Source organism: Tachyglossus aculeatus, chromosome 2 (assembly GCF_015852505.1).
Source record: "Tachyglossus aculeatus isolate mTacAcu1 chromosome 2, mTacAcu1.pri, whole genome shotgun sequence".
NCBI lineage: Eukaryota > Metazoa > Chordata > Mammalia > Monotremata > Tachyglossidae > Tachyglossus > Tachyglossus aculeatus.
The window spans coordinates 6602311-6616919 of record NC_052067.1 but is presented as its reverse complement, the minus strand read 5'-3'; the positions used below and the strand labels follow the sequence as shown (position 1 = coordinate 6616919).

General features: G+C 45.6%; 1 protein-coding gene across 4 annotated transcripts in view; it reads left to right on the top strand.

The window, feature by feature from the left end:
- ETV1 (ETS variant transcription factor 1) overlaps positions 1 to 14609 on the top strand; it is a 154846-nt gene that overhangs the window by 128701 nt on the left and 11536 nt on the right. For all 4 annotated transcript variants that reach the window (XM_038741303.1, XM_038741295.1, XM_038741311.1 and 1 more), the window contains 3 exons: positions 661 to 729; positions 4230 to 4298; positions 11874 to 12043. In XM_038741303.1, the coding sequence (XP_038597231.1) occupies positions 661 to 729; positions 4230 to 4298; positions 11874 to 12043 (308 nt within the window). The remainder of the gene's footprint in view (positions 1 to 660; positions 730 to 4229; positions 4299 to 11873; positions 12044 to 14609) is intronic.

Here is a 14609-nt window from a genome sequence, read left to right as displayed (position 1 = left end):
ATAATAATAATAATGGCATTTATTAAGCACTTACTATGTGCAAAGCACTGTTCTAAGTGCTGGGTAGGATACAAGGTGATCAGGTTGTCCCACGTAGGGCTCACGGTCTTAATCCCCATTTTACAGATGAGATAACTGAGGCACAGAGAAGTTAAGTGACTTGCCCAAAGTCACACAGCTGACAATAGGCGGAGCCGGGATTTGAACCCGTGATCTCTGACTCCAAAGCCCGGGCTCTTTCTACTGAGCCACGCTGTCTAAGCTCGCCTCTAGACTGATAGCTCGTTGTAGGGACGTGTCTGCCAACTGTGTTGTAGCGTTCTCTCCTAAGATCGCAGTACACTGCTCAGCACATAGTGAACGCTCAGTAAATACCACGATGAAGATTTGATGTGTCTCAAGCGCCAGGGCCCCAGGAGTTCCTCTAGAACAAAGTTGATTTTGATGGAAGGCAGAGTTCTCAGGCCTCCACGAGACAAGATCTCATTACACTTCTTCTTCCGTGTGCATCCCCAAAATGCTAAGTATGTGTCGACAGGCCTCTCCGCCCCGTGACTTACGTCCTGCCGTGTTACTCTCCTCTCCGCACCTTGTCGCGTTGATGACCGGCGAGCGTTCAGTTCCCGGCAGATCTGTGATTCGTGTTTTCTTCTCTTTCAGAAGTGCCTAGTTGCCATTCCCTTTACATCAGGCAAGAAGGTTTCCTGGCTCACCCCAACAGAACAGAAGTTAAGTTTTCCATTCTTTGTTCCCCTTGCACAACGCGGACCATTTTACATCGCGGGTAACGCCAGGGTGCGGTCACCCATCAGATTATTCCATTGTGTCGGAAAAATCGCTCCTTCTTGTTCACTCTGGAAAGAGAGGGTGGGATAAAACCGATCCTGGGGAGGTCAGGGGGCACTTTGAGTTCAAAACACACCAATCATCTTATCGGGCAGGGACCAGGTTCTCGATCGTGCGCTTGTAAACACGTCCCTGGCCTATTCCCGTCTTAGCGCTTTCTGAGGGGTGGGGATAATAATGATAATAAAAGTAATTATTATGGCATTTATTAAGTGCTAGATATGTGCCAGACACTGTATTAAGCGCTGGTGTGGATGAGAACCGTTGGTTTGGGAGACCGAGATTGTCGTTTTAAAACCAAACGAAACAGTTGGATTTGAATATGGAATCCATCTTTGGAAAATACCCTGAGATTTTGTCTTCCCCCCAAACACTGGAAAACGGGAGACTAGAGCTTTCCATTGAGTGTTTAGCACAGTGATCTGCGCTCAGTAAGTATGATTGAAGGAATGCTCCTGAAAATTACCTCTCTGGATGCATCCCTACTAATGGGAGAAGTGGTTTCAAATTTGCACCCGTAAAATACAACTATAATAAAAATAATGGCATTTATTAAGTGCTTACTATGTGCAAAGCACAGTTCTAAGCACTGGGTAGGTTACAAGGTGATCAGGTTGTCCCACAGAGGGCTCACAGTCAATCCCCATTTTACAGATGAGGTAACTGAGGTGCAGAGAAGTTAAGTGACTTGCCCCAAGTCACACAGCTGACAATTGGCGCAGCCGGGATTTGAACCCATGACCACCGACTCCAAAGCCCATTCTGTTTCCACTGAGCCACGCTGCTTCTCTAACTATCCCTTTAAGGGACTCTGTTTGAAGTATGCTTGTGCCTTAGTAGTGTGCAGATTTGTGGAACTAATATTTCTGAGCTGCTCTTTTCCACACAGATTATTATTATTGTTACTAGTAATAATGATATGTATGGTATCTGTTAAGTGCTTACTATATGCAAGGCACTGTACTAAGCAGTGGAGCGAATACAAGCAAATGGGACACAGTCCCTGCCCCACATGAGGTTTCCAGGCTCAATCCCCATTCTACAGAGGAGGTAACTGAGGTACAGAGAAATGAAGTGACTTGCCCAAAGTCACACAACAGATAATTGGCAGGAGTCGGGATTCGATCTCAGGACCTTCTGACTCTCAAGCCTGTGCTCTACCCACTAGGCAACGCTACCTCTCTACTTCTGTTATTAGTCCCATGATCCCAGTTGTGATCTCATCAAGCATTTATTGAGCACCCATGAGGTGCTCTGTAAGGTTTGAGGGGTTTGAAGGAAGGCAGACCCCCCGACCTTAAGGAGTTTAGAAGCTAGAACGGGATTAATGCACTTGTATCTTTGAAATAATAATTGAAGATGCACAAAGAGAGAGACTCCTTATCTCTCCCGAGGAAGAGTTCCAGAGCAGAATACACAGAGAGGAGAGGAGCAAAACATCAGGGGAAAGCTGAGTTTGGCATTAAAAACATCATGGCCTAGAGGAAAGAGGGCAGGCTTGGGGGTCAGAGGACTTGAGTTCTAATTCCAGCTCTCCTACTTCATCATCATCATCATCAATCGTATTTATTGAGCGCTTACTATGTGCAGAGCACTGTACTAAGCGCTTGGGAAGTACAAATTGGCAACATATAGAGACGGTCCCTACCCAACAGTGGGTTCACAGTCTAAAAGGGGAGACAGAGAACAAAACCAAACATACTAACAAAATAAAATAAATAGAATAGATATGTACAAATAAAATAAAGAAATAAATAGAGTAAAAAATATGTACAAACATATATACATATATACAGGTGCTGTGGGGAAGGGAAGGAGGTAAGATGGGGGGATGGAGAGGGAGACGGGGGAGAGGAAGGAAGGGGCTCAGTCTGGGAAGGCCTCCTGGAGGAGGCCTACTTCTCTGCTGTGTGACCTTGGGCAAATCTCTTCACTGCTCTGGACCTCAGTTACCTCATCCATGAAATGGGCATTAAGATTATAAGCCCCAGAGAAGCAGTGTGGCCTAGTGGTTACAGCACGGCCCTGGGGTTCAGAAGGACCAAGTTGTACTTGCAACTTGTACTTCCCAAGCGCTTAGTACAGTGCTCTGCACACAGTAAGCGCTCAATAAATACGATTGATGACCTGGGTTCTAATCCCAGCTCCTCCGCTTGTCTGCTGGGTGACTTTGGACAGGGCACTTCACTTCTCTCTCCCTCAGTTACCTCATCTGTAAAATGGGGATTAAGCCCGGGAGCCCCACGTGAGACATGGACTGGGTCCAACCTGATCACCTTGTCTCTACTCCAGCGCTTAGAACAGTGCTTGGCACTTAGTAAGCACCTAAGCTTGTACTTCCCAAGCGCTTAGTACAGTGCTCTGCACACAGTAAGCGCTCAATAAATACGATGGATTGATTGAAATACCATCATTATCATTTGGTGGTATCTTCCCCAGCACCCAGCAGAGCAGCGTGGCTCAGTGGAGCCCGGGTTTTGGAGTCGGAGGTCATGGGTTCATATCCCAGCTCCGCCGATTAGCTGTGTCACTTTGAGCAAGTCACTTAACTTCTCTGGGCCTCAGTTCCCTCATCTGTAAAATGGGGATTAAGACTGTGAGCCCCCCGTGGGACAACCTGATTGCCTTGTAACCTCCCCAGCGCTTAGAACAGTGCTTTGCACGTAGTAAGTGCTTAATAAATGCCATCATCATCATCATCGTAGTAAGAGCTTAACAAATGCTGAATGCTTAGGGAAGCAGCGTGGCTCAGTGGAAAGAGCCCAGGCTTGGGAGCCAGAGGTCATGGGTTCTAATCCCGTATCCACCACTTGTCAGTTGTGTGACTTTGGGCAAGTCACTTCACTTCTCTGGGCCTCAGTCACCTCATCTGTAAAATGGGGATTAAGACTGTGAGCCCCCTGTGGGACAACCTGATCACCTTGTATCCCCCCAGCGCTTAGAACAGCGCTTTTCACATAGTAAGCGCTTAACAAATGCCATCATTATTATTATTATTATCACTAATAATAATAATGTGGGAAAGGGACCGTGTCCAATTTGATTATCTTATATCTCCCCCAGCATTTAGTACAGCATTTGACGTATAGTGAGTGCTTAACAAAACCATTACAAAAAACAAACAGTCTTGAGGTCCTTTTGAGTCCTGACATTTGAAAGTGTCAGAGGCGAACGGAGCCTTTTCAAAGAAGGTTTCAGCCCCTTCATAGCACCCACTGAGACCAGCTGCAGCAGGAGGGCAGAAGACATCCCATACAGTGTCTCACGTTCCTCCCTTGATCCCCTCCCCGGCAGCCTCTCACGAGGACATCGGGTCGTCTCTCAGGACCCGGGTTTTTCCCGCGCTGCCTTGACTATAGACGTCTCTCCTTTTCCTCCTGCAGGCTGCGTGTTCGAGAAAGGCCCGAGACAGTTCTACGATGACACCTGCGTCGTTCCGGAGAAGTTCGACGGTAGGCTTGTCGTTCATTCACTCCGTCGTATTTATTGAGCGCTTCCTGTGTGCAGAGCACTGTACTAAGCGCTTGGGAAGTACAAGCTGGCAACATCTAGAGACGGTCCCTACCCAACAGCGGGCTCACAGTCCAGAAGATGTGGGATGGGCGGACGGGGGACGGGGGAGGGCTCCTCTCGTCGAAAGGTCACGATGCCAGTCCTGCTCTCAAGGTTTCATTCATTCATTCAGTCGTATTTATTGAGCGCTTACTGTGTGCAGAGCACTGTAATCAGCGCTTGGGAGAATTTGATATAACAATAAACATTTCTGGCACATGTCCAACCCCAGCTGACCTTAGAATTATTTCTTCAAGGTGATGCCATTCACAGCCTGGCCTAGTGGAAAGGACACGGGCCTGAGTGTCAGAGGACCTGGGTTCTAGTCCCGGTTCCTCCACTTAATAATAATAGTAATGATAATAAGGCATTTATTAAGTGCTTACTATGTGAAAAGCACTGTTCTAAGTGCTTGGGAGGTTCCAAGGTGATCAGGTTGTCCCACAGGGGGCTCACAATCTTCATACCCATTTTACAGATGAGGTAACTGAGTCACAGAGAAGTGAAGTGACTTGCCCCAAGTCACACAGCTGACAAGTGGCAGAGCCGGAGTTTGAACCCATGACCTCTTTCCAAAGCCCGGGCTCTTTCCATTGAGCCACGTCACTTGCCTGCTGTGTGACCTTGGGCGAGTCACTTCACTTCTCCGTGCCTCACTTTCCTCATTTGTAAAATGGGGCTCAACAGTGTAAGCCCCCTGTGGGACAGAGACTTTGTCCACGCCGATTGTCTTATACCTACCCCAGCGCTTAGTACAGTACCTGGCACATAGTAACAATAATAATAATGATGATGGCATGTATTAAGCGCTTACTATGTGCAAAGCACCGTTCTAAGTGCTGGGGAGATTACAAGGTGATCAGGTTGTCCCACTGGGGGCTCACAGTCTTAATCCCAATTTTGCAGATGAGGTAACTGAGGCACAGAGAAGTTAAGTGACTTGCCCAAAGTCACACAGCTGATAATTGACGGAGCCGGGATTTGAATCCCTGACGTCTGACTCCAAAGCCCGTGCTCTTTCCACAGAGCCATGCTGCTTCTCGTTTGTTAAGCGCTTAGCAAATACCACTATTGCTCATCATCATCAATCGTATTTATTGAGCGCTTACTGTGTGCAGAGCAGTGTACTAAGCGCTTGGGAAGTACAAGTTGGCAACGTATAGAGACAGTCCCTACCCAATGGTGGGCTCACAGTCTATTGCTGTTAGTTTGGGAGACCATTCCCAGTATGGTGACAGAAGAGCAGCAATCTCACTGTCCCGCGTGAAGAGCATCAGATAGATTTCCACTATCCCGAGGATCACATAGAGCTGGTTGTTTGAAATGTCCTGGAAACCGATCCTGTAATTAACGAGGCAGAGCAGAAAGCATAATACCGTGAATTTGTTGGTGACTAATGCACCCTCTCTTCTCTCATGGCCGTGAGAAGGTGAATTACAGAGCACGAGGTACTCATTTGGATAGAGCTATTTTGTTCTCTTGATTTTTCTTCTGGAGAGAGGTGGCCTACTCACGCGGCGTTGCTTTGTGATTGTTTAAAAGGGATGGTACAAAATGCCCTCCTTGGCTCAGGGTAAAAATAACAATAATGGTATTTGTTAAGCTCTTATTATGTTCCGAGCGTTGTTCTAAGTGCTGGGGTAGATACGAGCTTATCAGTTTGGACACAGTCCCTGTCCCACTTTTCTTAGGTAGCAGGATTTAATCCCCCATTTTCACAGACAAGGAATCGGAGGCACAGAGAAGTGAAGTGACTTGTCCAAGGTCACCCAGCAGACAAGTGGCAGAGATGGGATTAGAACCCAGGTCCTCTGAGTCCCAGGCCTGTGCTTTTTCCACTAGGCCACTCCACTTTCACTTCACCCCACCTCAGGAGAAATGGTCCCGGGGTTAGCGAGCGGTGTCAAATTAGGTGTAATCTCCTTCGGCGAACAGAAGCAGCGTTTAGAGAAGCAGCGTGGCTCAATGGAAAGAGCCCGGGCTTTGGAGTCAGAGGTCATGGGTTCAAATCCCGGCTCTGCCACGTGTCGGCTGTGTGACTTTGGGCAAGTCACTTCACTTCTCTGGGCCTCAGTTCCCTCATCTGCAAAATGGGGATGAAGACTGTGAGTCCCACGTGGGACAACCTGATCACCTTGTATTCTCCCCAGCGCTCAGAACAGTGCTTTGCATATAGTAAGCACTTAACAAATGCCATCATTAGTATTATTATTATTAATCAAGCAGGTCCTGTGTGACTGCAGAATGTTTGGGGAGCCATGGTCCTAATGAGATGGGAGATAGTTGAATAATAATAATAACCATAACTGTTATTAATCAATCAATCAATCGTATTTATTGAGCACTTACTGTGTGCAGAGCACTGTACTAAGCGCTTGGGAAGTACAAGCTGGCAACATATAGAGACAGTCCCTACCCAACAGTAATAATTATGATATTTGTTAAGCTCTTACTATGTGCCGAGCACTGTCCTAAACACTGGAGTCGATATAAGTTAATCACGTTGAACACAGCTCACACTCTTATCCCCATTTTACAGATGAGGTAACTGAGGCATAGAGAAGTGAAGTGACTTGCCCAAGGTCACACAGCAAGCAAGCAGCGGAGCCGGATTAGAACCCGGTTCCTTCTGACTCGTAGCCCCATGCTCAATCCACTAAGCCATGCTGCTCCACTTACACTACTTACAACTATGGTTTAGTTGTTTTAAATAGCTACAACATCACAACTTCGGGACAATATTCTTACGTGTGCAGTGTAGCTGCCACAGTGGATTCATTCACTCATTCAATCGTATTTATTGAGCGCTTACTGTGTGCAGAGCACTGTACTAAGCGCTTGGGAAGTACAAGTCGACAACATACAGAGACGGTCCCTACCCAACAACGGGCTCACAGTCTAGAAGGGGGAGACAGACAACAAAACAAAACATGTTTACAGGTGTGAAGTCATCGGAATAAATAGAAATATTACACGTGGGCTCTTCAGATACATACAAAGTCACAGGTGATTTTCATATTCTGTGGTGTTGTCTTCAACTGTGAAGAACCACTAACTAGACAAATGGCATCTGAGGTTTTCAGAGTGGGATGGGTGAAAAAAAAAATTCCTTCCAAAACCCAGAATTATTCATTCATTCATTCAGTCGTATTTATTGAGCGCTTACTGTGTGCAGAGCACTGTACTATGCGCTTGGGAAGTACAATCGATTTATAGTGGGATAAGCAACTCCCTCACATCCTCTTCCCAGACAATCAGTGGTATTTATTGAGGGTTTAGTGTGTGCAGAGCACTGTGCCAAGCTGTTGGGGAGAGTAAAATAATTTAATTTGCCGAAACAAGGAGTGGAGGGTAGATGCGCATGCGAATATCACCCAGCACTTAGAACGGTGCTTGGAACTTAACAAATACCATCATTATCATTATTATTACATGTGGCCAGTAGAGTAAGATAACTGGGCAAATATAGGCCAGAGCTTCCAAAACTTGTCAACGCTTTTGAACGCATTGTACCTAATTGTCAGCCATCCCAATGAAAAAGAAAAAAATTTGTTAATCTTAGAAGAAAATAACAGAAAAGTCAAACTGTCATTAAAATCAATACAAAGAGACACTTGTATATTTTCTAGCTGGGGCCAAACCACATAATGATTTTTTTTTTCCAGCTATTGATGGTATAATTTTATATTTTGGGCTAGGGTTTAAGTGGGTTATGTCTTTCTGTAATTATTTTAAGAGCTGTGTTCTCTGTATTGACTGAGAAAATATCATGATGCCCTTGGCTTAACCATAATCCTCGTTTTTAGTTTCAACCTATCAATGGGACAGTTTTAGCCAGTTTTCTTGTTTGGCTGTTTTTTTATTTTTGTGGGGGTTTTTTTGTTTTGCTTTTGTTTTTTTCTGGGAGAGAAATGAGGAGTTTAAATGATGTGTGCTGCATGTTTTCCTTCACTCTTTCCCAACCAGTGGCTCTCCTCTCACCATGTTCCTCTGTTTCCAAGGCATGGAGTGGGGAATGAGGAATAAGTAGCCCTTACTAAATCATAGTAAGAGCATTTAAGAGACGCAGCATGCTGTAGTGGATAGAGCATGGGCCCTTGAGTCAGGAAGTCATGGTTTCTAATCCCGCCTCTGCCATTTGTCTGCTGTGTGACCTTGGGCAAGTCACTCTCATTCTCTGGGCCTCAGTTCCTTCATCTGTAAAATGGGGATTGAGACTGTGAGCCGCCCCACATGGGACAGGGACCGTGTCCAAACCAATTTGCTTGTGTCTACCGCAGCGCGTGCCTGGCACAGAGCAAGTGCTTGACGAATACCATAATTATTTAAGAGCACCGGCTGGTTGCAATGAATCTGTCAGTGGCATTGAGCACTTACCATTGCAGAGCGCTGTACTAAGCGCTTGGGAGAGTACAATAAAACAGACTTAGTAGATACATTCCCTTCCCACAATAAGCTTAGTATTAAGTCCTTGGGAAATACAAAGCAAAGAAGGGACATAGACTCTGTGCCCACATGGAGTGTCTGTTCTCAAGTGGGAGATATCCATTGGTATCCACTCTCATATTTAGGAACCGGACAATCTCTCATCCTTAATGCTTCCAACTTCCCTTAACACTTCCACCTTTCCCTGTTCCTTCATCTGTAAAATGGGGATTGAGACTGTGAGCCCCACATGGGACAGGGACCGTGTCCAAACCGATTTGCTTGTGTCTACCGCAGCGCGTGCCTGGCACAGAGCAAGCACTTAATCAATCAATCGTATTTATTGAGCGCTTACTGTGTGCAGAGTACTGTACTAAGCGCTTATCAAATACCATAATTAAGAGCACCGGCTGGTTGTAATGAATCTATCAGTGGCATTGAGCACTTACCATTGCAGAGCACTTGGGAGAATACAGTGAAACAGACTTAGTAGATACATTCCCTTCCCACAATAAGCTTACTATTAAGTCCTTGGGAAATACAAAGCAAAGAAGGGACATAGGCTCTGTGCCCACATGGAGTGTCTGTTCTCAAGTGGGAGATATCCATTGGTATCCACTCTCATATTTAGGAACAGGACAATCTCTCATCCTTAATGCTTCCAACTTCCCTTAACACTTCCACCTTTCCCTGTTCCTTCATCTGTAAAATGGGGCTTGAGACTGTGAGCCCCACATGGGACAGGGACCGTGTCCAAACCGATTTGCTTGGGTCTACTGCAGTGCGTGCCTGGCACAGAGCAAGCACTTAATCAATCAATCAATCGTATTTATTGAGCGCTTACTGTGTGCAGAGCACTGTACTAAGTGCTTATCAAATACGATAATTATTTAAGAGCACCGGCTGGTTGTAATGAATCTATCAGTGGTATTGAGCACTTACCATTGCAGAGCACTGTACTAAGTGCTTGGGAGAATACAATAAAACAGACTTAGTAGATATATTCCCTTCCCACAATAAGCTTACTGTTAAGTCCTTGGGAAATACAAAGCAAAGAAGGGACATAGGCTCTGTGCCCACATGGAGTGTCTGTTCTCAAGTGGGAGATATCCATTGGTATCCCACTCTCATATTTAGGAACAGGACAATCTCTCATCCTTAATGCTTCCAACTTCCCTTAACACTTCCACCTTTCCCTGGAGGATCGCTTGCCTCTCAATTCATCCCCAATCCACCCTTTAATGTTTACAGGCCTGGGAATCAGGAGACCTGGGTTCTAATCTCTCTTGCTTGCTCTGTAACCTTGGCCAAGTCACTTCACTTCTCTGGGCCTCGGTTTCCTCTTCTGCAAAATGGGGATTTAGTTCTCGTTCTTCCTCTTACCATGAGCACTATATGGAACAGAAGTTGTGTCCAAACTGATTAGCTTATAGCCACCCCAGAGCTTAGAACGGTGCTTGCCGGGAAGCACCATGGCTTAATGGAAAGATCCTGGGCTTGGGAGTCAGAGGATGTGAGTTCTAATTCCGGCTCCGCCACTTGTCTGCTGTGCGAACTTGGGCAAGCCACTTATCTGTGCCTCAGTTACCTCATCTGCAAATTGGGGATTAAGACTGTGAACCCACGTGGAACCACAGCGCTTAGAACCGTGCTTGGCACATTGTAAGCGCTTAACAAATACCATAATTATTATTATATAGTAAATGCTTAGCGAATACCGCAATCATCATTATTCTTATTACAGTCACCTATTTTCTCTAGGCCTCAGTCTCTTCATCAGTAAAATGGGGATAGGGGATACCAGTTCTCCCTCCTCTTTAGATCGTGAGCCCCTTATGGGGCAGGGGCTGGCTCTGATCTGCTTAAATCTTATCTACCCTAGTGCTTAGTGTAGTTTTTGGCACGAAGTAAGGGCTTAACAAAACCACGATTATTATTATAACTAACCTTTTTGGCCTGGAGAACTTCCTGAGGTATTGGGAGGAGTGCCAAAGTTAACGATAAAAGGCTCTTCCCCAAAGAAACGGGCTGGGAAAGCCACTGGGCAGTCGGTGACGTGCAGATGAGCAGTTCTTATTTCGGTTCTTTGAGGTCCGGGAATAATATTATGGGGTCTGCCGTACAGTTGAGGATGAATGGGAGGCTATGAAGAAATGAAATTGATTTTCCAGACGTGCCCACTAATCACTGGCAGAGCCAGAACTAGAATCTTGAGTTCAATTCCTAACAATTCTGATCCTTGCCACCGTAATCCGGAGAATTCAAAGAATACAGTGAGAACACAGAGAAGCAGTGTGGCCCAGTGGATAGAGCCCAGGCCTAAGAGTCAGAAGGACCTGGGTTCTGATCCCGGCTCCTCCTCTGCTGTGTGACCGTGGGCAAGTCGCCAAACCATCTGTGCCTTAGTTCCTTGATCCTTTAAATGGGGAGTAAGTCCCATGGGGGACATGGACTGTGTCCAAACTGATTAACTTGTATCTACTCCAGTGTTTAGCACAGCGTTTGTCACTCTCCCCCACTTCAAAGCCTTACTGAAGGTCCATCTTTTCCAAGAGGCCTTTCTAGACTAATCCCCACTTTTCCTCTTCTCCCACTCTCTTCTGCGTCACCCTGACTTGCCCCCTTGGCTCTTCGCAGCCCATCCCAGCCCCACAGCATTTATGTCTGTCATTTTACTGATTTGTATTGATGTCTTTCTCATGCCCCCTCTAGACTGTGGGCTCTCTGTGGGCAGGGATTATCCCAGCCCCACAGCATTTATGTACAGATCTTGTCATTTTATTGATTTGTATTGATGTCTTTCTCATGCCCCCTCTAGACTGTGAGCTCTCTGTGAGCAGGGATTATCCCTGTTTATTCTCGTATTGTTCTTCCCAAGTGCTTAGTACAGTGTTCTGCACAAAGTATGCTCCTAACAGATACGATTAAATGAATGAATGAATGAATGAAAATAGTAAGCATTTGCAAATATCAAAAAAAAGAAGAAAAAAATAAATAAAAGAAGTCCGCCCACCTTGTTAACTAACCCCTAGGATTTTCCTGCTCTCCAGGGGACATCAAACAGGAGCCCGGGATGTACCGGGACGGACCCACCTATCAGCGACGAGGCTCGCTCCAACTCTGGCAGTTTCTGGTCGCCCTCCTCGACGACCCTTCCAATTCCCATTTCATCGCCTGGACCGGCCGAGGCATGGAGTTCAAACTGATCGAACCGGAAGAGGTGGGTGCCGGGGGACGGGCGATAGACGAGCCCCAGCGAACTTCGGGCAGACGGGCTGGGGTGCCGCCTCCCTCGTTGACGTCGGTCGGGTGGAAATCTAGACTGTGAGCCTGCTGTTGGGTAGGGACCGTCTCCATATGTTGCCCCAAGCGCTTAGTACAGTGCTCTGCACACAGGAAGCACTCAATAAATATGATTGAATGAATCAAGGCACAGGCCCTGGCACTGAGGTTGTCAAAGAGTTTGAATCAAGCTACAGATCAGTCGTCCGTATTTATTGTAGCTTACTGTTTGCAGAGCGCTGGAGTAAGTGCCGGGGAAAGTACAACACAACTGATTTGGTAGAGGCGATCCCTGTGTCCTACCTGAGTTGCTTGTATCTGCCCCAGCGCTCAGTACAGTGCCAGGCACATAACGTGTAACAAATACCATAAAAAAGTGGCATTTGGCGCATTTCTCCCTCTTACTTGCATGGTGAGACTCATGTGGGACTCTCTCTAGGCTGTGAGCCCCTGTGAGCAGGGAATGTGTCTACCAACTCTTCTTTTTTATTAAGAGTATTTATTTACTCTTAAGCAAGTATTTACACTTGTTTATTAGTGTATTATATATTGTATGTATATATATATATATATATATAGTGTAGTGTGTATTACCGAGCACACTATCGAGTGTAGTGCTCAATAAATATGATTGATTGATGGGGACGGAGACTGCATCCAACCTGATTATATTGTATCTACCCCAGGGCTTAGTACAGTGCATATCACATAGAAAGAGAAGAACAAACACCATAATTATTCATCATTAGTATTTGTTCAGCCCTTAGTATGTGCTGAGCACTGGGGTAGATGATACAGTATGATCCCCCTTGCCATGCGGAAGGGAAAGCTATAGGATTGAGATCTAAGAAGATCAGGTAAGGAATCTGTTTCAGGTTTTTGTAAGCTAAACTGAAATATCTGGTTTTCCATTCTTTTTCACATAAGAGCTTGTAGTGGCATTAATATTTACCGAATGCCCATTTTGTGCATTGTGCTGTACTGTGTGTATGGACAGTACAAAATACTACTGAGACGCAGTGTGGCCTAGTGGATAGAGTATGGGCCTGGGAGTGTCTAGATTTGTGAGCTCATTGCTCATTGTGGGCAGGGAATGTCACGATATATTGTTGTATTGGACTTTCCCAAGCACCAGGAAGCGCTCAATAAATATAATTGCAAGAATGAATGACCTGGGTTCTGATTCTGGCTCCACCACTTACCTGCTGTGTGATCTCGGGCAAGTCCCTTCACTTCTCTGTGCTTCAGTTCCCTCATTTGTGAAATGGGGATTAGGACTGTGAGCCCCACTTGGGGCATGGACTGTGTCCAACTTGATTAGCCTGTATCTGCCCCAGCGCTGAGTACAGTGCCTGGCACAGAGTAGGCGCTTAACAAATACCATTAAAAAAAGAAAAACGACTGGCAGCATCTTGGCTGAATTGTAGTCTCAGAACAGTTCCCAGCCGAAAATCAATCAATCAGTCAATCAGTCAGGAAAGGAAGCAGAAACCAAGAGGAATGTGTAGGCAGAGACTTTAGCCCCATGTGTCTTTGGAAATGAAGATATAATCTGAGGTACAAGTCTCATTAGGACGGAGGAAACGATTGGAAGATAATTGAAGATGGAACATTTCTTGAGAAGACAGCAGCTACCCAGAGGATGTAAATCAATCGAATTGCCTCAGCAAATAATAATTTCTTGTGTCATCCATCAGTTTCTGAAGAATTATTTTTAGGGCAGAGTTCTACATGTGATGAACTTTTCATATTTCCTTTGAAAACGAGCGAAGCGGTCCTAAGGAAGAAGTTAGTTTTGTTTGGAGAAAGGCTATCTACACGACAATTTTACTATCTTACTCTTTTGATCCACTGTCTATTTAAAATTGGGGATATTACACGTCTAAACATCTTGCTCCCCAGCAGTGAGATGTTGGTAATATTTGATCAGTTCTCAGTGATGAGTTGAGGTTTGGCCTGATTTTCTTGGCAAAAGCGATATGGCATAGCGGGAAGAATACAGGCCTGGGATTCAGAGAACCTGGATCCTAATTCCAGCTCCGCCACTTGTCTGCTGTGTGACCTTGGGCAAGTCACTTCACTACTATCTGCCTCAGCACCCTCATTAGCAGAATGGGGATTCATTCATTCATTCATTCATTCATCCAATCGTATTTATTGAGCGCTTACTGTCTGCAGAGCACTGTACTAAGCGCTTGGGAAGTACAAGTTGGCAACATACAGATACGGTCCCTACCCAACAGCGGGCTTGCAGTCTAGAAATTCAACACCCGTTCTCCCTCGTACTTACACAGTGAGCATCATATGGGACCAGATGATCTTGTACCTACCCCAGTACAGTGCTTGTATTAAGCACTTAACAAAAACCACAATTATATTTGGTGTGAAGCTCAGCGTTAGAAAATCCCTTACTACTGGCTTTAATGGTTTTCAAATAAGCGATTGCTAGCCCCAAATAAACCTCTGTCACCCCAGAGTCAGCAAAGATAGGCGAGTCTCTCTTC